The following is a 25,304-nucleotide window of genomic DNA, read 5'->3' as shown; positions in this document are numbered from 1 at the left end:
TAAACTGAAAAAAATATTTTGTCCCCCAAATTTAATGATTTTTAACGGAGTACTCTTCTTCCAACAGAGTTCAAAATCCAGGTTAATTATATGATAAAAGTAGCAAGTGATCTCCATCTTCTCTAGGCTTCTAATCAATTCCAAAATAAGAGTTTTGATTAAAGCTCTCCCCTGCCATGAAAAACAAAGCACAATTAATTGAAAAAGGAAGAATGTACTGAAATGCACTGCCAAGCTATGTTCCTAAAATCACCAATACTTTCTGTTTTCTTTCTTTGCAGGAACGTTGTTCCTGTGCCTTGCTAAGTTTAAAAAAATTCTGCTCTACAAAGACCATGTAATGCTCTTAACTGAATCCTAAATCAAGTCCATTAACATTTTCTGGGGCTACTGGTAGATGAAAATGCTGAGATTAAGTGAAACTGAAAATGTTGTATGGATTATGTGCCTAACATGTTTTCAATGCTATCTTCCTCCGTGAACACCCCTGTTAAGATTATAGGGTCTGTGTGGACTTCCTTTTGTTTCACTGATCTTCTTGTTTAAATCTTATAGTATGTTACATGGATTTTTTTTTTTTTTTTTTTTTTTTTGTATATTTTAACACAAGACAATTTACTTGAAGAAACTGAAGCATGTAGTCAATCTGTCTCTCCCTAATTAGGCTCTCCTGAACCCTTTCTTTGGATATCTTAGCCTAGATGAGGTGTTTTTAACTCAGGAAACACATTCAGGCAGGTGGGTCTGAGGGGCTTATAAAAGGTCTTGGGGGAGACAAAAACGTCCGTCGTGTTCTTTCTATTGGATACCAGTGGAATGGAGCCATAGGCCATCTGCTGGCTGGAGATGCCAGGATGAGTGGGCATCCTGGTTTAAAAGGCAGACTCCTGATAATACTGTTCTGGCAAGGTTGGCAGCACCTCCCTGGGGCCAAGTCAGATGTTCACAGATTTTTGAAGGAGTCTTCATCATGCATGTGGAATTAGAAAAGTATCTTCCTCAATTTCATGAGGTGTCAATTCATCTCTTTCTATCAGAGAGGAACCATGAGTGAGGGGCTGCCTATCAGAGAAAATGGGTTTGGAACAAAGGGGCAGAAGCTCCAATCAGGGTCATGGGTATTATCCTGACCCTTCATCAATTTCTTCTATGTATAAGCATGCATGAATGCTCTGGGTTTTCTCTTTTAAAAGCCAGGTAAAGATATTTGGCCTGTGTGGAAGCCACACCGTGAGGAAGCACCTTTGTGAGGGCAGCAGTAGGACCAAATATCAAAGCCAAATTATAATTCCAAGCACAATGAAAAAAGTATCTATAGAAATAGAAAAGGATTGGCATGTTAAAAGAATGTGAGGATTTATAGTTACTCAAATTCTTTTCATAGAAACTACCTATGAAAAATATTTTATAGCATTAAATCATGGGTGGTATCTATGGTAATAAGCGGGAAAAATATGACATAGTCCAGGAAGCTCGAGGCCAGAACACAGTAGCTTAGTTTTAAATTTTCTCTGCCATTTGCTGTCACTGTGATCTGGAGTGAGTCCCTTCTGCTCTCTGAAGCTTCCTTTCCTCATTTATAAAACTTAAATAAAAACCATTTGATTTATAAAGCCATTATTAGAAATAAATGAGGTGATCTGTACGGAAATGTATTAACTGTAGAGAACTCCGCAAATGTCAGTTCTCACCAGGACCCCTGTCACATGGACAGGACGCATGCGCCCACACCAGAGCACTGGTTCTGAGGCAAACTGTTAAGAACCTGAGTGGGGGCGCTGTTCCTAACGCTTACATTTGATGTTCTCTCACAAATGCTGCGAACTCAGGATCATTGGCGTACAGTTCCAAAATTCTCATTCTTTCTTGAATTTCCTTAAAAAAAAAAAAAAAAAAGAAAGAAAAGAAGAGGCCCATACATCGCATTAGAGAAATCTCAACAGCCTTTTATAAGTTCTAATTTTTATAAGGAATTATGACTTTCTGGGCTATCCACAGGACAGCTATAGGAAAGAATGGCCTTTTCAGAGAAATGAAAGGTTTGGATACAAAACGAACTTTTCTGAATAACTCAAACATCCATTTCTAAGGAAGTGAGGGAGAGAGCATTTGCTAATAATAGAAAAAGGAATCACTGGGAGGGGAAAAAGACACAGTTCAGATTTGTACACCCTCTCCATACCACACCAACTGTGAGATATTATGAGGTACAAAACTAATTATGAAATACTTCTCATCTTTTCTTGAAGCCCATGTATACACACAGGCACACACGCACGCACACACTCACAGGCACACCAGGGGCAGCAGCAGCAGCAAAGCAAAGTTTCCTACCTCTCTGGAAAGCCCACTGTTCTCATACATTTGTCTGATTTCTTCTCTGCTCAGACCTCCAATCACCTCTCCACCTGCAGGGCTGCAGAAGGGATGCTGAGGATCAAGTCCCTCATGCTCGAGTCCAGCCATGTGGGTTTTATATGCGGGGTTGCACTTCCCAGCATCCTCAATGAATGAGAGGCTGGCAGGCTGCCTGCTAGAGCCACAAAAAGAAACACATGGTTGTTTCGGGATCTTCTTCAGATGCTCAACTGCTTGGAAGACTATGTACCTGGAGCAAGATTTCTTGTAAGGAAGAAAGAAAGGTGAACTGGATACAAATGGGGAGAAATGACTGTGAAAAATGTCCAACCCAATCTCGAAAATTGTTGTTCAGGTGTTATCATTATTATCTCGTCGACTGCAACCATGCCCTGCAGAATTGTTCCATGTCTCATTCTTCTTTGTCTCCCAGTGCCTGGCACTCAATAAATGTTGATGGGGAAATGTGCCTGCCAATGGATACTATCTCATTAAATGCATATGGCTCCATCATTCCCAGAGTAGACAAATCAAAAATCAGTGTGTCACCACACAGAGAATCTGATGGAAATATAAATATGGGGGTACTAGGCCTCAATTAAATTAAATTCAGATCCACAAATATTTACTGAGCATTGATTATGTGCCTAAGACTATTCTAGATGCTGATGATACAAAGAATTTGTTGGAATCCCTCTCCAGAATGAGACTAGAGGCTGCTGAAAAGTCAGACTCAATAAAAAAGCATAAAAACAATGATGGAAGTATGCCCTGGGTATATACTAGGAACCTAGGAGAGGTACCTCCTTAGGCAGCCAGAGGGTCAGAAAAGGTAACCTAGACCCAAAGCAGTAGCTCTTTTAGACTCCAGAAACACAGAAGCAAAGTACTACCAGGGATTGTGATCCCATAACAACCCAAAAGGTCCTTGGATTACTAATCTAACAAGTAGAACAGGTTTTGTTTTCTCCACTAATGAAGCTATGCTTAACTAAAAGAGAACCAGATTTCATTTCTTGTCAGATTCTTACCTAGATTTAAAATGTGGCTAACCACCACAGGAATGAACCAAAGGGGAACAAACGTATGGATTTGGTCTTCACACAAGGGCCTCACCTCCTCTCCATCACCTTGTCAATTGCCCCCACCACCATGAAACAGGCATTCTGGCCACATTCAATGATGCTTTGAGATTCATGCTTGCATCCCAGACTTGGCTCATGCTCATTCACCTAGCTGGCAAGTGTCCCACCCCAACCACAGCAAACATCTATTCTGCGGTCCAGCTAAATATAACCATCAATCAAACTTCTAAGACTCTCGCCCCCAGGAAAAATGAATGTAACCCTCATCTAGGCCCCTTAGTATTTTATTCATATTGCTGCTTATGTTTGTTTCCAATTGGACACCATTCGAGGACAGGAACCATGTTTTCATTCAACGTGATAGCTTTCTCCCCCCAACCCTGATCCCTGTCCAATATTTGGTGCATAGTAAATATAAAATGAATGAATAAAAGGAATATTTGATTCCATCAGAGGGCAATTTTCTTTATTCACCTAAAGGGCCTCTCTCTTTCTCTCCTAACATTCTGAGCTTGAACAGTCCTGACGAGGAGGAAGATGACAGCAGAAGAGACGAGGAGCAGTCCCAGCACGGCGGCGATGGCCATACCTATCACCAAGGGCTCGGACACAAGCTCCTCACAGTGCTCACCGCGGTACCACCAGTTCTCACCCACCCGGCATCTGGAAGGAGAAGTGACCAAGTTCGAAAATGAAATCGCTCTGCTGAGGATAACCATTAACAGCAGAATCTTTGGTGGGACTGGGGAAAGGTAGACAAAACAATCAATAAATGCTGACCACATGAAGCTTCAGTAAGGTGAATACACAGGTTAAATGATCACACAATTTAAGGCTGTGCAAATGCTTGGCACAGACCCAGCAGGTCCTTGATGACTATTTGTACACGGCAGAATGAAAGATTGACTAGACCTAAAGGAAGTATTCTAGTCAACTTTCTCAGTTATCAGGCCCAGAAGGAAAGTGACTGGCGTGAGATCACACAATTACTCTGCAACAGAGCTGGGTCTAGAACCCAGGTCTCCAGACTCTGCAGGTCCTTTCACTGCAGAGATCCTCAAAACCCAAGGCTACAAACTTGTGCAAAAATGTCTTCAATTCCCCGAGCAGCAGGGAAATGACTGCTTTACAAAATAATATTAATTTCTCTGGAATTTCGATACTACTTTTCCCCTTAGTTTCCTAGCTAAACATTACATTTTTTTCACATAGTCGATGCTGGGTCATTTCTACCTATTTCCTCCACTTTTGGCATCTATGCCAACATTTGACCTTTCTCACATTCACAAATTGTCCTCTTGTTTGTGTTTCCCTGGCTTCTCCCCAGCATTTTCTCCTTTTATCGTACCAGGTGACTATGGTTGTGTGTGGGGGGGAGGCTGACTTGCTCTGCTTTGTTTAAGGGGGAGGATGGTCGAGCTACCTGAATCTGCCCATCTGACTGCTGCATTTTCTTGGGTTCTACCTTTTCAAAAAATGGATCTCAGGTACTTAAAATACATTTGTCATAACCTCAGAGACTTTAAATACTTGCTTTTCTTTATCTTTGAATACCCAACAGCAGCCCAAGGCCATTAAGAACATAATCCAGATAGAATAAAAGTCCTTTGTTTTCACTTTCAGATATAGTATAAAGTGTTGATCTTATGCCTAAATCTAATTTAAGCACCAATTGCATTACTATCACCACTAAGAACCACAACACAGAGATCTCCAACTACTCCAAGTACTCTCAATAGGACACTGGACAATGTTTTTCTTACAGCAACCTAAGAGAATAAAATAAAACAACCATTTAAACTAGGTATGATTCAGGCCTTTGAAATGACTCAGTCTTCATGAGAACTAGATGGCACTAATCTATTGCCCAGATATAACTTCTATAACAAATACTGTAGTGATTATCCTACAATCATAGGTATAGACCCCTTTCCTTCAGAGGAAGTATCTATTACCTTGTGAAGCCCAAACCCCTACCTGCACCATACCTACAAATGGCCCCATGTCCGGGCATAATGTCGCACTTTCCATCATTCAAGCAGAAGTCAGGCTGTAGGTCACAGAGACTCTGACAGGGCAGTTCTTCCACACTCAGGTACCCAGGGTGGCATCTGCACTCTGCCTCTCCACTCCAGGGACTGACCAAACACTCAGAAAATTCATTGCATGCCTGAAACTTGCATGGGTTGGCTTGATCACCTAAAACATCAAACAAACCAGAGAAGGATGCAAGGAAAGGCAAAACACAGGAGTCGGGGTACATGAAGCTCCTTCACTAAGGCTACCACCTCCAAAGTACCTGGGACAACTCTTTCCTGAGCCATTGAAACATGATACACCACCACTACCAATACCACAAAAAATTCTGATTCATTCTAGGATTATTTCCTGCAGCCTTCAGAGAGAACATGGCTCTGCCAACACCTTGATTTTGGAGTTTCAGCCTTCAAAACTATGAGAAAATAAATTTCTGTTGTTGTAAGCCACCCAGTTTGTGGTCCTTTGTTATAGAAGCCCTAGGAAACTAATACAGGGACCACTGATAAGATGCTCATGTAATAAGGAGAGCATACAAATGTGAGGGCAGATGGGCAGTTTCTCCAAGGGGACTACACAGTGGGATTCCACTGTGTATTTCCTAAGTCTTCACAGCCTTATCCTAGTATTCACTTTGTGATGTTGTTATCAGAAAATAATCTAATCCTAGACAAGCAACAAGAGAAAGGAGAGTATATAGGGAATGGGAAGGATGATACTGCATGGTTTCCTATGTTGATGGAAGTTCAAGACTTTCTGTGAAAACAAGTTACGCAAGACACAGGTCAATCTTGTCTCTAGCCAATCTTGAGATAAAATAGTATTTTTATCTGGAGGCGTTAACTAAATTTATACAGGTAGTTGGAAAATTCTACATAACAATTCTACCACATTGTGACCATTCTAAAGCTGTGGGTGTGTCTATGGAAGGAAACTAGGATCTATAAAAGGAAAGAGATGTCGCTCCCTTTTGCTTCCAGACCAAGGAGAGAGAGACCAAGACTAATATTTTAATCATGTAAATAAATAAAAACTGTAGCTTTAAAGTCATTTTCCAGTCCTTTGTGCAGGTTAAAGGTGAATGGCCAGAATAGATCCTTAATGATTTCTTTATTAAATGGGAAAACAAAGGTAGACATGGAGCTAAGGCTAGAATAGGAGACAGAGATCTAAACTGTAGAGTGAATTCTGGTTTTCCAGGGGCAGGCTAGGCAAGGGATTGATGGGTACAGAAAAATGAGACTGAAGGAAATATGAAGAGGGTCTGGAAAGATAGCCAGAGTGGCCAGAGGAACATGGCAGTTGGCTTGGTCCAAAAAGTTGGCTGGTAAGAAATGCCTTTGAAAGGGTGACTGAGGAATTTTAGAATATCTACGCCTAACAATAATATTTTAAGCCATCTGCTGTGCTATGATAAAGTCACCTCCATCACCCTTGTATCATAAGCAAATATCTGATAGAATCAACTACCTTGTGTTGATTCTGGGAAAGTCAAAAGTGGGACTGTGATCTGTGTTGGATTTTTAAAAAGAACCACAAGTATAAAGACAAATGTGAGATTGGAAATTCAGCAGAAGAAACTCACAGCTGGAGGTAAGTAAGAGATATTTAACTTCCCTGTTAATTCCTAGAGATATTGGGGGTGGGAAGACCGTGGATGCAGGTTTTACACTACACCTGGGGGGGGCTAATGCCAGTTTGACTATTACAGAAAAAGGTGACCCTGTAAACCTGGATTACTTGGCATGCAGCTGATACGTGAGCTACATACAAAATTGAAGTAAATGCACTTATTTATTGTACTTCCCTTTAAAAAGAAGTGGGTTGACTTTTGCAAAGGTTTTATAAATCATTTGTATGGCTAGTCAAATGCCTTCAAATATCCTATTTGTTTAATCCTTAGAATAGCCCCATAAAATACATAGACCAGACAATATTATCCTCATTTAATATATAAGGAATTAAGGCTCAGAGATAAAATAGCTCATCTAGGGTCACACAAATGATAAATGGCAGTGCAGAGGCAAGAAATCAGGCCATCCAACTTACAATTAATTGCTTCTTCCACTACACCACATGGCAAAGAATGTGCAACTGGCCTTAGAGAGCTCAAATGGCAAGAGATTTGGATATTGGGGGAATTAGCAAAATCATTTTCCTCACTTTCAATGATTAATCCTTCCAGGATTTCAAAGGAAAGAAAGTTTGCTTCATTCTCAGTTAAAGAATAGGGTTGACGTGCAAACCGGTTTGAAAGTAAAAGGCACTGGATAAATACAGACCCAGACATCCCCCTTTACTACTGCTCAAAACCACTGTCCTCTGGTATGTGGAAGGTAAAAAAGGAACAAAGTCTGAAGATTCAACAGTATTTTCTGCATCCAAGTCTTCCAAATAAAAACAATGGTTCCTTTCATGCATTCACAGCATTTGTGAGTACCTTCTATATGCAAGGCATTGTGGTTAATAAACCAGATATAGTCTTATTCCTTGTGAATAGCTCAACTGGGGATAATAACCATTAAGCAACTATGTGCATAAATTGGCATTATTACAATAGCTATAAACTCTATAGCAGGAAAAGAACATGATGTTACAAGAAAACCTAATAGGAAAGACCCAATCTAGATAATGGGTGAGTCCGTGAAAGTCTTGAGGAAGAGACATTTGAACTGAGGCATAAAGGGTGACCAGAAGTCAGCCAAGAGGGAATGAGTTTCAGGCAAAGGAGACAGTATGTGCAAAGGCTTTAAGGCAAGAAACGCTTTTTTCATCTAAGGAACTAAAAACCAGCTGGTTTAACTTGGTGAGCAAAGAAGTTACTTTCACTGGATGATACAGGGGAAGATAGAGACCAGGCCTTGTGGCTATTGAACCAGGCAGCCACTGAAGCATTTCAAGCAGGTAAGTGAGATAATATGATTGATGTGTAAGAAAGAGCCCCCTGGCCGCTGTGTGGAGAATGGCTAAGGGAAGGGAACAAGAGAGGTAGTGGGGAAACTGGTCCAAATGAGGGATGACAATGTTTGGCCTAGAGTAGTAGCAGTGGAGACAGAGAAGAGTATATAGATTTGAGATATATTTAGAATTCAAAATCAATCTAAGTCTGGTGAGTGACTAAAAGTTGGGGGTGATAGAAACTGAGATATCGGAATGACTTTCCAGATTTCTGGCTTACATAGCTAAGTGGACACAGCTCCCATTTATCAAAGGTGATGAAGCTGAGAGGAATGGATTTAGCTGGAAGGTGGGGAGATATGGAAAACAAGAGCTCAGTCTTCGACAACTTAAGTTTGATATACATAGAGTACATCCAAGTTGCGGTCATTGAGTATGTAGTTAGATATTAATTCTGGATCTCAGAAGATAAGTCTGACCTGCATGTAAAAATGTGGAGAGTTATTGACATCTATGTTAGATTTACAATAATGGAAATGGATAAAACAACTTAGGAAATTAATATAGAAGGGAAGCGAGTCCAAACCTACTGGGCTTGGCAACATAGAGGTGTAGCAAGAACAAACAATCCAGTGGATTAGTAAAAGACAGAACCAGACAGAACAGGTAGAAAAGGGAGTGGGAGGTTCACAAGTAAAGATAATATGTGCACACCCCTTTTGAAAAGAGAATGATATTGATGTTCTTGGAAGAGATGTTTTACTCATTATCAAGATGTGGAAAATTTGCCTGACATACTACTCTTTCACCTACTATTGAATTCAACTTGACTTAGAAGAAAATATACAAGAATTAATCACTGGATTCCACTAAGAAACCACCATGGGAATCAATATCATTACCTGATTCCACATCAAGGGAGTATTTATCAATATCCAAGTTCATGGTTTGGTAGGCAGTGGTACAAAAGTCTTCCAGAACCATGTAGACAGCACTGTTGACATCAGGAGGCACAGCCTTGGCAAACTTCATTCTGCTGTTCACCACAATACTGCCATTTCTGAAGTTCAGGATTTCTAAATTCTGGAAGCCTGTGAGATTTGACTGTAGATAGGGAACCAGCTACAATATATGAAAAGTGGTCAGTTTATTGACAAGGTTTTGCATTTTGTTCAACACATATCACATTTTTAAAAAACTTAAAGAAACAAACAAGGATCATTTTCCAAATTGTATGCTATTTACATTATTTAAATAATTCACCAACAAAAGTATAAATTGTGAATAATTTGAGACTCATGAGATTTTCATAGTGGTATTTAGGAACCCCATGCAACTCACAGTTTTAGACACCAGAGAGTTTATTCTCTCTGTTTCATTAAAGGATCACAACAGTGAAGGCATCATAGGCACCTACAAAATACTGGTTTCACCATAAAACGTGAAAACAAACAAACAAACAAACAAAAACCCTTAAACTTGTTTAAGTCCTAGAAATCATGAAATACAATCTTTAGTATCTAAGTTGTCACATCACCCTCATGCCACATTTATGTTTTCTGTTTCTTGTATCCACTGGTCTTATTGTTTTCCTACCAACCTTAGGCCACAATGCTATATGTAGATGATAAAAAATGAGGGTTCACAGCAAACCCACACTTTCCTTGGCTCAGATCATATGTGTTGAGGGGTGGTTCACACATGATTACTCATTAATGCCCATATTTCACTTCTTGGTCTTACCAATTCTAAAAATCTCTGCTCCAGGGCTTTATACTCCAAAGAGTTTTTATTAAACAGATCTTCTGAAAACATCATGTTAGTCACTCGGAGGCTGAAGAACACCAGCAAAGCTCCTGCAGTCTGTGTCTGATTTGAGTCATCTTTTTTTGTGGACTGAGCCCCACTAGCCATCTCTGTGGAGTGGACTTTTGTAGACATTTCCACATAACTACCAGCTTTGCCATTTTCTTCTGGGATTAGCTCAGGCTGATAATAATCTGTGCCTATCCTGTCCAGTTCTAATGAAATATCCTGAACGCCCATAATTACTTCATCCTCCAGCAGGGTGGGGCTTGTGGTTGGAGACAATTTGGTAGACTGTGTCATGGAAGCTTTCAACCAGAGCTTGTCAATATTCTCTGGTGTACTTGTCAACATGTCTCTGGACAATTTCCCTAGGGAAGAAGTTTTCGCCCAAACTAGATCTGATTCTGGCAATGTGGTCCACAAAGGTTGCATATCTGGATTCACTACTGAAATCTTACTGTCGAACCATTCAGGACTGGATGTCTCTGTAGTTTGTTCCATATCCTTCTTTAGAAAGGGTTCTACTTGATCATGTTTATCCATAGGAGCAGAGATTGCTATAGGTGTCAGTAGAGGAGGTACTTTGGTAACTGAGTAATAATCAATGTCAGAAGCCTCTGATGTGTGCTTGGAGAGAATTAGAGATACAGGTTGAGTTATGGTCTCTGCAAAGATGGGCACAGTAGGTCCATCAAGGGGCTCTTCCTCTGCAAAGTTTGTGGATCTCTCCAAATGCCCATATTTTGAGGACTCAGTACTTTCTTCTGTGGAATCCATTTTGTCATCCGTAACTAGTTTCTCATCGACACCCTCAGTTGGCAAAAGTGAATCCTCATTTTCAAGCCATGACTTGGATAGTGGTTCAGTGCTCTTCTCTAATGAAGCCTCGCTCCATGGCCAAGTAATCAGACTCACCTTTTGCCCAGACCCTGAACCTAAGCCACTCTCAAATATGAACTCTTTTTCCATGGATGTGTCTGACATCAGAGTGCTCACTTCTAATTGGCCTTTCACTTTGGAGGTCAAAGAGTCCATGCCGAAAGGTATCGTTATTTCTTTAGCACGAGCTAATGTGACAGAGGAGATCATGTACGGTGAGGATGTCAAAGAAACCCCAGCATCTCCTACGGATGGTATTGTTGCTTTTGGCACCAGATGAGTGGGTGGACTTGAAGGCAATGGATCGATCGAAAGAAAATCTTCTGACCCTTCAACTTTGGTTAATCCTAAAAATAAAGTTTTCCATTAATTAAGCTGCAGAGTTAGCAAAATATACTCCCAGTCCTCCTAATAAAACCAGCTACCTATTTTTTTCCCATTAGGTTAAGAAGGACAGTTGCTGACGTTTACTTTACTGCATCCAGCAAACAACAAGACAATATGATAATGTTTTTGTGCTGCAGTACAATCACTCTTGAATATACCCCATTTCCCTGAAATAACAAGATATCGGCTATTGAGCGGCCAATTGGCTCAGGGGTTGGAGCACAGTGCTCATAACACCAAGGTCGCCTGTTCAATTCCCACATGGGCCAGTGAGCTGCACCCTCCACAACTAGACTGAAAACAACGACTTGACATGGAACTGATAGGTCCTGGAAAAACAAACTGTTCCCCAATATTCTCCAATTTAAAAAAAAAAAAAAAAGGTATTAAAAAAAAGATATCAGCTATTGAAATAATTCATCTTCAAACATTTGGTTTTTTTTTAACTCCATGAAAATAAAGAACTGGTGTAAGTTCTAGGGATCTAATGTACAACATGGTGATTATAGTTAACAATACTGTAGTATATACTTCAAAATTTGGCTGAGAGTAGATCTTAAATATTCTCATCACACAAAAAGAAATGGCAATTATGTGACATGATGGAGGTGTTAGCTAAGGCTATGGCGGTCATCATTTAGCAACATAGAAGTGTATCAAATCAACTTATACAGTGTTATACATCAATTATATCTCCATAAAGCTGGGGGGAAAAAGAAAAAAAAAGAAAACAAAGAACTGGTGGTAACCCAATTGACAACAAAGACTGAATCTAATGGAAACTTAGGGAGAAAATTCTCTAGGAAATTTTGTCTTTGAATTTTCATTTCCCTGTTATGCTTATTGTCTATCATTCTTTAGGTTCACCTAATGTTCAAAATCCTGGACTCATTATTTATATGTTTGTTCTTCATCTTCCACTTTCACATGTACTCATATATTCCATGTTTGAGTCACATGGATTTTTCCTTTTCTCTACAACAACAAAATCATCTACTTGACTTCCATTTCTTTTATTTTTCTCCTCCCTCCCTCTGGTTCAAGCCATTGTTTCTCAGTGTAGCTGCATAGGACACAGCTGCCTGGCCCATGCTGGTATTATGAGCCCACAGTGAGCCGTTGTTCACAATCTTAGCTATAGAGGGTGCAGCTCACTGGCCCCATGTGGGAATTGAACTGGTGACCTCAGCATTAGGAGCACAGCACTCCAACCACTTGAGTCACTGGGCCCTGATTTTCATTTCTTAATCTCTGCTGTAGCTGCCTTAGCTCAGGTTCTCCCCTTCTGAAGCCTAATGCAAGCGAAAAATCTGTACAGTTGGCCCCCACAATTAATCCTATTAAGAACTACTGGAATAATCTTCTCTGAAGCTGTTTGTTTACCACTCCAATATTCAATTAAGTATAGTAGTTCTTTAATAGTAATTTAATTATATATTTTTAATAGGACCTTCAAAATATCTATTGATTGATCCCCACTCCAGCTCACCAAGTTCATTTTTTATTATTTACCTACATGGATTCTCCATTCCAACCAATTAAATCTGGTTGTTCCTTTTCTCACATAACTTTCCCAGGACATTTCTTCCTAATGGATGCTACCATGCTTTTCTATTAACCCTAATCTCTTCCTCTCCTCAAAACTCTTGTCACCTAATACACTAAAGTAAAAAAGTTTAAAAAGTGAGTAGAATTCCTTACCATCTTCTAATAAGTGAGATCCAGAATTCCTTTCCTCAGAAGCCACAGGTAAGCCAGTGCGAAGCACTATTGGGGTGACAGAATGAAGAGTCAAGCTGCTAACCTCTAAAACCTCTGGGGAAGAACTGAGGCCCACCTTCGAGGGAAAGGCTAATTTGGGTGTAGACACTAAATCACCCAATGGGCTTTCTGACCAGAGTTCTCTGCCAGTGGTTGACAGAGGACCAGAGCTGAAATCAAGTGGTGAAATACTGCTGGTGGTGGATGCATCTGCTGAGGGCCATTCAGCTTGAAAGGTATCCTGGGGGGAGAAATAAGGCAAATCATATCACAGATAAAAGAAACATAAAAAAATGATTTTAAATACCACTTATTTATCTACATTCCCAGATTTTCTAGGGACAAGGAGACAATGTAATATTGGGGGAAGGAGGACATGGGCTCTACAATCAAAAGATCTGGAATCAAATCCCAGTTCAACCACTTACTAGGTGCAAAATCTAAGGAAAACCCGTGTACCTCTTGGCACCTTGAAAGTGGGGATAGATGAGATGACATATTTAAAAGATCCCAAATAAAGTGAATTTATGAAAGAAATTATTGTTTCTCTTGCTTTAAATGGATCCTTTCCCTCTGTCTTAGATTAAAAACTTTAAAGATATAGAAGTTACTAATATCTGTAATTTGTTTTCAAAGACCTAAGCACATTGCCCACAGCAGACAAGAACAATTAGCAATTTTATTCATCACTCTGAAAAACATTTAATTAATTAAGATCTTTTGTTTTGATAAGAAATGTCACCACATCAAAATGTGGTCTGGTTACCTCGAACAAATAGCAATAACTGCGAAATGGCATCACACTTACAAAATACAATTTTCTCCTCCTCGTGACTTTTTACTAATGTAGTACTAATATTACATTAAAATTCAGATTCAGGAATAGAAAAGTAGACACAAACACAACCCTTGAACATGCTAATTATTTAATACTATGAAGATTAGTCTATGTAAAAAAGTTTAGTGATGATGCTAAGAGGTAAAATGACCATGACATTTGGTGGGAGTTTATATATTTTCATCTATGCTGGGTTATGAATAACCAGAAAACAAGAAGTGTCATATGCATAGAAGGAATTCATAAAATATATCCTAGGTGAAAACTGAAAAAGAAAAATAGAAAAGAACAATCATCCTCTACCCTAAAAAGCATTAAAATCACATGGAAGTTTTTATTTGTTTGTTTTAATTTTTAGAAGAGTTTATTGAGCCAAATTGATGACATATGCAAGGGAATAAGATCTCAAATGCTCCCATGGAAGCTTTTTTATTTTTTTTAATTATTTATTTTTCAGTTGCGGTTGATATTCAATTATTCTGCCAACCATCAGTTTGTTCTCTGTATCTATGAGTCTGTGTCTGCTTTGTTTGTTTATTTATACTATTCTTTAGATTCTACACATACGTGAGATCATATGGTATTTGTTTCTCAGCCTGACTTATTTCACTTAGCGCAATATTCTCTAGATCCATCCATATTGTTGCAAATGGTAAGATTTCATTCTTTTTATGGCCGAGTAATATTCCATTGTATATATGTAACACATTTTCTTTATCCAATTGTCTCTTGATGGGCACTTGGGTTGCTTCCATTTCTTGGCTATTGTAAATAGTGCTGCAACAAACATAGGGGTGCAAATACCTTTTCGAATGAGTGTTTTGGATTTCTTTGGATAACTACCCAGGAGTGGAATTGTTGGGTCATAAGGTAGTTCTATGTTTAGTCTCCCATGGAAGCTTTTTAAAAACACCAAAGCCCAGACCCCACCCCCAGAAATTCTAACTTAATTGGTCTGAGGATGGGACTTAGACATGATACTTTTAAGAGCTCCCAAGTAGAGGATATAGCCTGATCACGTTCTGGTCATAATATTGCAGCATGAGTCTCTAAAATACTTCTTTAGTTGTTGAATCATTATATTTCTCATCAACTGAAACCTATAAGAAATATCACACATGTATAAAACTGTTCATGGAATAGCTATGAACAAAATTAAGTCCATGAAAACTAAGAATAAAAAACTCTGACTATAACCCCTTCTCCTCCTCCAGGAGATTCCTATCAGTGGTGGTAAATTTTTACTGGCATACACTCTCAAGCCTCATATGTTTTTAAAAAACAACAACGAAAACCACACACAATTTTAAGGTTGCTAACTACATTCCAGTCTATGGCCATGAAATAAAACAGAACCTACTGACCTATGGAGAGATTCAAGTAAGTGTCATGACCTAGTTAGTCTTTTATGCTTTGCCTACACATCTCCTCTTGTCTCTCCATCAAGGGTCTATGTGAGGAAACTTTAGACAGCACACTCTCCCAATCACAAGGGAGGGAATATGAAACAAGAAATCACTGGGCATGTCCCAATTTATCCCTTCTTTCAGTGACTAATGCATTGGAGAGAGATAACAATAGTCAGTCATTGGCTATATGTAGAAAATACCCTCAGTTTCATCTACAACCTATAAACTAAAAGCATTCTGTCAAGTAAACTAATTTTCTTTTGTGGAACTCCGTGACACCCTCACTTCCTACCTTATTCATGCTATTTTAATTTGGTCCTATTTTAAGTATGCCACCATGCTGTTTATTCTTTATTTGCCACCACCCCAGATCTTCCTCTTTCCTGCTCTCTGAGCTGGGAGGCTAACTGCAGTTAACTTCATCACCTCTACTCCCTCACTAGCTATCTCCTGTTTGAAGACATTTAGAAGCACGAGCAGAGGATCAAAGGACAGGAAGGGTGAAAGGTTGGGGTATTTCTTCCTTGGTCCCTCCAAGCCTCAATACTGTGTCTCTTACAGTAGCTGCATCCCTCCACAGTTGTAGCTCCAGCTCTCACTGGACTTGGGTAATAGCCTTTCCTCCCCTTGCCCTATAATTCAATGGTTGGTAATGGCTTCTCACAGTGATTAGTCTCTGCATATACCTCAATATCCCTTTTTTACTCCCTTAACCCTACACATACTACCATCTAAGCAATTCTGTAACTATTGAGACCCTGGCTGAACCATGTTCTGGAGTCCAATGCATTTTAAAAATCCATAAAATTTTGAGTCATTTCTGTCAAAAAGTGACTACAGTTGACTGTTAAACAACACAGGGGGTAGGGGCACCAACCCCGCACCATGAAGTAAAAACTCTACATATAACTTTTGAATCCCCCAAAACTTAACCACTAATAGTCTACTGTTGACCAGACTCCTTACCTATAACATAAACGGTTGATTAACACATACTGTATTTTGCCGTGTACAATGTGTACTTTTTTGCCCAAATTTGTGAGGGGAAATTAAGGATGCTCATTATACATGGGTAGTACTAATTCCGTATCTATACAAATATTTTTAATTCTTTTATTTATGCTTATGAGTTAAAAGTGTAACTCTAGAAATCAACAACAATATCCATATGCAAAATAATACTCTGAAATACAACAATCGGTTGTGTTGAACTTACGACCAACTTGCAATGACAAAGAGTTCTTGGCCTTCTATGATGCATAAATATCGTAAATTTGTTACCAGTACATGAAATTTCATGTATCTCGTATCTGTTCTTGTGTTCTATAATTATTTGTTGCATAAAATTTCTTGTACCATAATATATTAAAAAAATAAATGCTAAAATTCCTTTACAATACAAAAAACAAGTACCTAAATGTAAACAAATAAAAATTTGAATTAAAGAATTAAAACCAAAGACTTTATTTTCCCTGAAAGTTTGGGCCAAAAACGTGGGTGCACATTATATGTGGGAGCACATTACAAATGGCAAAATACGGTATTTTGTATGTTTTATGTATTATACACTGCACTCTTACAATAAAATCAGCTACAGAAAAGAAAATTTATTAAGAAAACCATAAAAAAGAAGAAATACATTTATAGTAATGTACATATTTATTGAAAAAAGTTCACATATAAGTGGGCCCACACAGCTCAAACCTGGATTATTCAAGGGTCCACTGTACATAATTTGTAATGAAATACAAATGAACAAAAAAGGAGGAATGAGAATCAATTAAAATAATAACAATAACATGAATGAAAGGTGGTATTCTGGTTAAATTTAAATTAGAAATAAAGAATCTAGAAAGTTAAGATGGAAATGACAAAAAGTGGATGGTGCAATATTAGTTAATAATTTTTGGCAATGTGGTTTTGGTCAAAAAGAGGAATAGAACACATCTGGGCATTAGACTTGAGTATAACAACCTGAGTCTGTTGAAGTGAGATATCTGAGAGAAAAACAAGACATATGTAAAAGAAGCTGAAGGCCATCCTCAAATGACTAGCTGTAACAGCAAATGATCTATAAAAAAGAAAAAAAAACTATTTCAGATAAGAAATTACCTCTTGGGAATTCTCTGTCAGAAGTAAACCTGAGGGATAGTAAGACTTGATTCATAAGTAAGGCCAAAAAAGATTATCTAATCAGGGAGATTTCTGCTATGTTTCTGGTAGTTTTTAGTATTTTAAGAGTATATAATCATGAGGAACAGAGTTAACCTTAGATAACTCTATGCAAGGAAGGCAGCTTGTGATCACTGACCTGTATACAGGGTGCTCCTATATAATCTATCACCAAATAGACACACAAAGTTGCCTTGTATTTCTGCCTAGAGGGTCTAACATTTTCTGCATCCTCAAGAATGGACCAGTGTGATATCAGCAAGACAGCCAACTAAGACATCCCTCACTCACATGCCCCGCTCACCAACAAGAATTTGACACCCCTACATGGACAAAGCACCTTTTTGGGAGCTGTGGGATCCAGCACCATACACGAGGGACCCAGGAAGAGTCTCATGCACCCATGTATTGGGTAAGAAGCACACAGACCTTGGCGCCAGCTGTGGGCGCTGTTTGGCCCATGAATTGGCTCCAGCTCCTCTCGGCCACAGTCTGGGAGCCCCTAGAGAACACTGAGTTAGACAATCACCACAGAGGTGACAGACTTTGTGGAAGTCCAGGAGTCCAGCAAAGGAGTTCCAACACACTGTTGGAAAAAACCTATCTGAGTTCGGACACACTGGAAGAAGTAAGAGGAAATGTTTCACTTTACCGGCATCAACCCCTCCCCCAAGGCAGCACAGTTCAGTGCCAAGAGAACACTTTTCGGCACACGATTTCTCCCACAGGGGAAAATGAGAGCATGTGAGTGAGCACCTGGCCTCCCCAGCTGTGCAGGACCTTCCTAAAAAGTCCTATTTCTCTCTCACTCCACCCAGAGTACTGAATTGAGTCACAAACTGCACAACCAGGGGGTGGTAAGTGGTGGGTAGAACAGAAGCCAGGATTCTGAACATATCAAAGGGATGCTGATCCTACTAACCACTTGGTGGACTCCATGAGTAGGCCTGACCATGAGTCTCTGAGATACCTCAGCCATGGATCTTCCCCTACTGTCCCATGGGTAATTCCAGTACTCAGCACGCCTCACTCTTACATACCCCTGCCCCACCTCATGGCCAGCTCCTTATGCACACTCCCCACAGCAGAGAGTGCACTCTGGCAGACAGCTAGTGAGCAGGCACAGAAAACTGGCCCAAATCTGTAGGCCAGGGAAAGACCACAAACTTGAGCTTTAGCACCACTCTTGGAAAAGCAAAAGGGAAGCTATCAACACTCAGCCTTGTGCATTGCAGGATCAAGAGAGGGCATGTAGGCTTAAGAATTCTGCCATAGGAAAAAGCAAGAAGTGTGGAGGAGGGGTATCTGTAAAAGGTTTGAGAAAAACCCTGGAATCCCTAGCAGGACTGATGGAAGGTATTTCTCTCCTAAAGTTAATCGGTAAAGACTGGAGGTGGTAAGTGCTACTTCAAATGTGAAGACAGCAATTTAAAACTTCAAGAAACACAAAAAAATCAAAGAAACATGCCTTCATCAAAGGATAGCAAATAATCTCCCAGTAACCAACCCCAAAGACATGGATTTCTGCAATTTACCTGGCAAAGAATTAAAAATAGCTGTTTGAAAGAAGTTCAATAAGCTACAAGAAAAACAAGAAAGACAATTCAATGAAATCAGAAAACAACACAGAAACAAAATAAGAAATTTAACAAAGAGATAGACATCACAAAAAAGACAAATTCTGGAGCTGAACAATACAATGAATGAAATAAAGAATGTATTAGAGAGCATCAGCAAAAGAATAGATCGAGCAGAAGAAAAAAATCTATGAAGTAGAAGACAGGATCTTTGAAATTATCCTGTCAGAAGAGAAGAAAGAAAAAAGAGTGGGGGTAAAAAACCTACATAGATTACAGAACACCATCAAAAGAAGCAATCTGTGAATTATTGGAGTCCCAGAAAGAGCAGAAGAGAGAAGAGGGCAGAAAGCTTAAAGATGGCTGAGAACTTCCCAAACATAGGGAGAGATTTGACCATTCAATTTCACAAAGCTCATAGGACCCCAAGCAAATTCAATTCAAAATATCTTCTCTAAGACACATTATAATAAAACTGTCAAAATAAAAATAAATTAAAAAAAACAAAGAGAATCATAAAAGCTGCAAGAGAAAAGTAGCTTGTCACTTATAAGGGAACCCACATTAGACCATCAGTCTAATTCCCAAGCAGAAACATTGTAGGCCAGGAGAGAGTGCGATGATATATTCAAAGTGCCGAAAATTTTAAAAAACTGCCAACTAAGAATATCCAGCACAGCTGTCCTTCAGAAATAAAGGAGAGATAAAGATATTCCTAGAGAAACAAAATCTGAGGGAGTTCATCACCACTTGCTTTACAAGAAATGCTAAAAGAAGTTCTTCAACCTGCAATGAAACGACAACAATGCATAACATGAAAATATACAACACACTGGTAAAGGTAAATATGTAGTCACATACTGTAATATTTAACTCTAGTAAAAAGGTTGAACAAAAGTATTAAAAATAATAACTGTAGCCACAATAATATATTAAAGGATATACAATATAAAAAGTGGTAAATTGTGACATCAAAAACATAAAAGGTGGGGGAGTGTAAAAGACTAAACTTTATGTATGCCATCTAAATTGTTAACATAAAATAGACTATTTTATGTATAACATGTTTTATGTAAGCCTCATGGTAACCACAAAGAAAACCACAAAGAAAAAACCTCCAGTAGATACACAAAAGATAAAAAGAAGAAAATCAAGGCATACATAAAATCATCAATTCACAAAGGAAGATGCCAAGAGAAAGAGACAGGAGAAAAGGAAGTACAAAATAGCCACAAAACAATAAGATGGCATTAGTAAGTCCTTACCTATCAATATTGCTCCAAATATAAATGGATTAAATTCTCTAGTCAATAGGCAGAGTAGCTAGATGGACTTTTATATATATATATGCTGCCTACAAGAGACTTACTTCAGCTTTAAGGACACACATAAACTCAAAGTGAGGGATGGTGTGCACATCAAAATGCACACCAAAAGAGAACAGGGGTACCTATACTTACATTAGACAAAATAAACTTAAATTCAAAAGCTGTAACAAGAGACAAAGAGGTCATTATATAGCGGTAAAAAGGTCAATTAATCAAGAGGATGTAACAATCATAAATACCGGGGGTGCCAAAAAAATGTATGCACATGACTTGTATTCATCTTTTACTGTTGGTATATATTGAGTATTACAATTTTAGTACAGTTTTTTCCTTTCTTAAAATGTATATACTTTTTTTTTTTTGGCACCCTCTGTATATATGCACCCAACATTGGAGCACCAATATATATCAAGCAAATACTAACAGATCTTTGGGGAGAAATAGATAACAATACAATAATATTAGGGATTTCAATACCCCACTTTCAACATTGGATAAATCATCCAGAGAGAAAGTCAACAAGGAAATGTGGAACTTGAACTATATTTTAAACCAAATGACCCTAACACACATATACAGAACATTCGACCCAATAGCACCAGAATACAGATTCTTCTCAAGTGCACATGGAACATTCTCCAGGACAGGGCATGTGTTAGGTCACAAAACAAGTCTTAACAAATTTAAGAAAACTGAAATCATACCAAGTATCTTCTCTAACTACAGTGGTATGAAACTAGAAATTAGTAACAGGGAGGAAGACAGGAAAATTCATAAATATATGGAAATTAAACAACCAATGAGTCAAAAAAAACCAAAGGGGCAATAAAAAATCTTGAAACAGGGAGTGGACTATGACTCACAGTAGCAGCGGAGATGACAATGATGATGATCAGTCAGATTTTAAAGGTTAAAATTCATATGTTTTGTCATTTTATTTGAAACATTTCATTAATATGTTTTGTATGACTGCTACCATGACATCCATATGCCCATTTTTAGGGAATTAAAATACTTTTTCTTTTAAAATGTCTTTCTACACATTTTCATAAAGCAAAATAATTGCATTATTTAAACACAGAAAAAATGTATTTTACATCCAAAGTAGGGCATACTATATATTATAGCATTTGCTTGTATATATTTTTAGTTTGTAATACAGAGCTTGTCTTTAAGATTTAAAGTTAGACTTAAAATTTTTGTTAATGTTCACTAGCTTTATCCTATTTTAAATTATCTGTTTATATGTGTTCAAAATGCCATTTTTAATGTTCTCTGTAAATTTTCTGGGTTGTAATGTAACGCCATTGTGTTTTTAAAAAAAAAGAAATAAAAGAAAGAACATATTAATCACCAGTAAATATGTATGTTAGCATTTTAAAAGTATTTTTATAAAATTTCTTTAATAATAATAAACTTATATAACTTGAAGCAAAATAATGTCTTGAAACAAACAAAAATGGAAACACAACATATCAAAACTTATGGGATGCAGAAAAAGCAGTTCCAGGAGAAAAGAATATAACAATGCTTACAATAAGAAAGGAAGATCTCAAATAAACAACTAAATTTACACTTCACAGAATTAAAAAAGGAAGAACAAACTAAGCCCAAAGTTATCAGAAAGAAGAAAATATCAAAGATCAGAGTAGAAAGACAATAGGAAAGATCAATAAAACTAGTAGCTGTTTTTTTTGAAAAGATTAAAAAAATTGAAAAACCTTTAACTAGACTCAAAAAAAAGAGAGAAGACTCAAATAAATAAAATCAGAAATGAAAGAGGAGACATTACTACTGATAACACAAAAATGCAAAGGAACACAACAAACTGCTGTGAACAACCATACACCATCAAATTGGTTAACCCATAAAAAATGGATAAATTCCTAGACACATACAACCTACCACGATTGAATCATAAAGAAATAGAAAATCTAAACATACCAATTACTAGTAAGTAGATTGAATCAGTAATAAAAAGAAAAACCTCTCAAGAAAGAAAAGTCCAGAACCAGAGATTTCACCAGTGAATTCTAACAAACTTTTAAAGAATAATGAATGCCTATCCTTCTTAAACTCTCCCAAAAAATTAAAGAGGAGGGGATACTCCCAAACTCAATTTACAAGGCCAGCATTACCCTGATACCAAAACCAGACAAAGACACTACAAAAAAAGAAAACTATAAGCCAATATATACATAAAACAATAATAATGTGTTTACCATACGTGCTACATGTTATAATAAAAATAACAAATGTGATACATCACATTAACAGAGTGAAGGATAAAAATCATATAATCATCTCAATATGTGCAGGAAAAGCATTTAACAAAATACAGCATCCCTGTATGATAAAAACTCTCAACAAATTGGTCAAAGTGTATAAACTTGTAGTTATAATATGAATAAGTTCTGGGTATCTAACATACAATATGGTGACTATAGTTAACAATATCGTGCTATATACTACTAAGTGGCCTAAAGAGTAAATCTTAAGTGTTCTCACCACACACACACACACACACACACACACACAATTATGTGAAATAACAGAGGCGTTAACTAACACTACTGTGGTAAACATTTCAGAATATGTAAGGATATCAAATCACCGCATTGTACACCTTAAATTTATACAACATTATGTGTTGATTATGTCTCAATAAAGCAGAGGGGAGGGAGAGAATGGACCAGGTGGAGAGAGTAAGAATTCAATTTCAGATAAATAAAAAGACAACAAATTGGAGCCCATAATGTGGAAGAAAAAATAATAAGTAAAAATACCAGCTTTTGTCTTGCTAAAGGTTCAGGTGCTTTATAAGGCCCTCCTTGAGCGTATAAAAATCTTATGTTGGGAAGGGGGACTGAGCACGTGCATATGCATGAACATAAAGTATCAAATTTTAGAACTAGAAGGACTCTTAAGAACCATGTAGTTCAATCTTGCCTATTAAAAATAAGGAACTGAGGTTCATAGAAGTGAAATGTCCATTGCCACAAATAATAAAGAAAAAAATCAGAACTAGTTTGAGTTTCTAGAGTTCTCAATCCCAGTGCCTTGCCCACGATATCAGATGCTTCACTGAGAGATGTATACAAGTGCATATACCCAGATGGGCAAAGGATTCTCAGAGGAGAAACTAGAGCTAACATACTTTGCAGTCCATTCTCATTCTCATGGCATAGGTGCACAGACCTATAGGACCAAGGTGAACACAGTCAGCAGGGGAGACCATTTTCAAATATTTAAATGTCTGCTATGTTGAATACGGAGGATGTTCATATAGAAAGAAAAGTTTCTTCCTTTCCCATTTCTTCTTCTAGAATCCAAAACCATATATATATATTTAGGAAAAAGTAAGAAGGCCATTTGTTCGATACCAAATTCTGTTCCTCAAAAAAAAAAAAAATAGTTATGACGATGACAATTATACCATACCAAGGTATTCATTGTTTTTCCTCTTAATTATCTAAAAGCACTTCTAGAGAAGTATTAAAGCCATTCGTGCTTCCAGATGAGTCAGGCATATTCACGCTCTTGCAAATTCTAAATCTGCATTTTTTTCAAAATTCCAACTGATATGGCTTAAGCCCTCTAACCCATACTTAAGAAATTGAGTTTTATCAGACAGAGCCTATGAGTTGACACACATTAGGAAAGCAGCTGAATCCTCAATAAAAAAGAAATATTCAAGCAATATATATGATTTCAATATATTTATAACTAAATGACTTTTCATTTCATAAAAATTAAAAGTAAAACAACACATAATATCCTTAATAAGTTGAGTCACAAATAAGCAACATAAAATGTGGAAGTAAATAACTTGACATTTTAAATAAAGAAGGAAGGCCATCTATTCCAAATAAGTACCCCCTAAAAAACGGCAATGAAGCTTTCTCATACATTTTGAAAGGTGAACACATACACGCCAGGAATAGCACTTCATTTATTTTTATATGGATAAACGTCCCCATAGTAACAAATTCAACTCATGAATTCTTCTTTTAGTTCAGTGCAGTATATTAACAAGTTTAATATTATATTGGCCAGTTTCACTTTTGCTAATGCCAACTGAAAAGCCTGCTAGTGCTATAGAAAGCATACTGTGCAACAAGTGATTTTCCAAGTCAGAATGCCAAAAGGTATTAAATTCAATATTCCAACATTCCTACCTCTAAAATAATTTCTAAAAATCAAATCTGGTTTAAAAAAAAAAAATCTCACTTCTATTAAAGTACAAAACCTTGTTAACAGTTTGCCAGAAAGAAAAGAAAATAATAACCAGACACTTCTAATTAATCATTTTGTTTTTATGTCTCTTTATCATCCACTAACATTCCGATGTCTCCACAAATTGTTCATGAATGCCCTACAGTTATCAGTATTCAAAATACTAAGGGGTTGGCTTAAATGCAAACAGAACCACAGAACAGGTAACATAAATGAACAAATGAGCCCAGTTAGTGCTTGCCATCATTAAAGGGGCAGCCCCTCTCTAGCCACTTACTGCAAGAAGGAAATGTAAACTTATAAATACTAGATCTTAAAAAAAAAAAAAAAAGAATACTAGATCTTCCTGGTTTTCAAAAGACTTTGTAAGTCTGCATTTTGATACAAATATCTCCTAATTTTTAAAAATTGGCTTTTTTTTTTTTTATTTGACCCCCAAGCACATGCCGATAGCTGGATCCAGCGGCTGGTATCCAGTTTGCAACCCCTGGCTGATATAGAAATTCCTGTCTTTATAATATCTAAAATAT

The 25,304-nt window shown here is 37.6% G+C and overlaps 1 protein-coding gene across 2 annotated transcripts in view; it reads right to left on the bottom strand.

Moving 5' to 3' along the window:
- Positions 1 to 26: 26 nt before the first annotated feature.
- Positions 27 to 25,304, bottom strand: part of IMPG2 (interphotoreceptor matrix proteoglycan 2) — an 86,599-nt gene continuing 61,321 nt past the window's right edge. The window contains exons 13-20 of one of the 2 annotated variants that reach the window (XM_088793815.1): positions 13,155 to 13,455; positions 10,122 to 11,413; positions 9,281 to 9,500; positions 5,432 to 5,642; positions 3,918 to 4,106; positions 2,335 to 2,533; positions 1,796 to 1,875; positions 27 to 171 (exon numbers count right to left, since the gene is read on the bottom strand). In XM_088793815.1, the coding sequence (XP_088649941.1) occupies positions 159 to 171; positions 1,796 to 1,875; positions 2,335 to 2,533; positions 3,918 to 4,106; positions 5,432 to 5,642; positions 9,281 to 9,500; positions 10,122 to 11,413; positions 13,155 to 13,455 (2,505 nt within the window). In that variant the 3' untranslated portion in view covers positions 27 to 158. The remainder of the gene's footprint in view (positions 172 to 1,795; positions 1,876 to 2,334; positions 2,534 to 3,917; positions 4,107 to 5,431; positions 5,643 to 9,280; positions 9,501 to 10,121; positions 11,414 to 13,154; positions 13,456 to 25,304) is intronic. The other variant, XM_088793816.1, reaches the window with a different exon arrangement.

This window comes from Rhinolophus sinicus, chromosome 17 (genome assembly GCF_057876585.1).
Source record: "Rhinolophus sinicus isolate RSI-liver-muscle chromosome 17, RSI-T2T, whole genome shotgun sequence".
NCBI lineage: Eukaryota > Metazoa > Chordata > Mammalia > Chiroptera > Rhinolophidae > Rhinolophus > Rhinolophus sinicus.
This window is presented reverse-complemented; position numbering and strand designations above follow the sequence as displayed.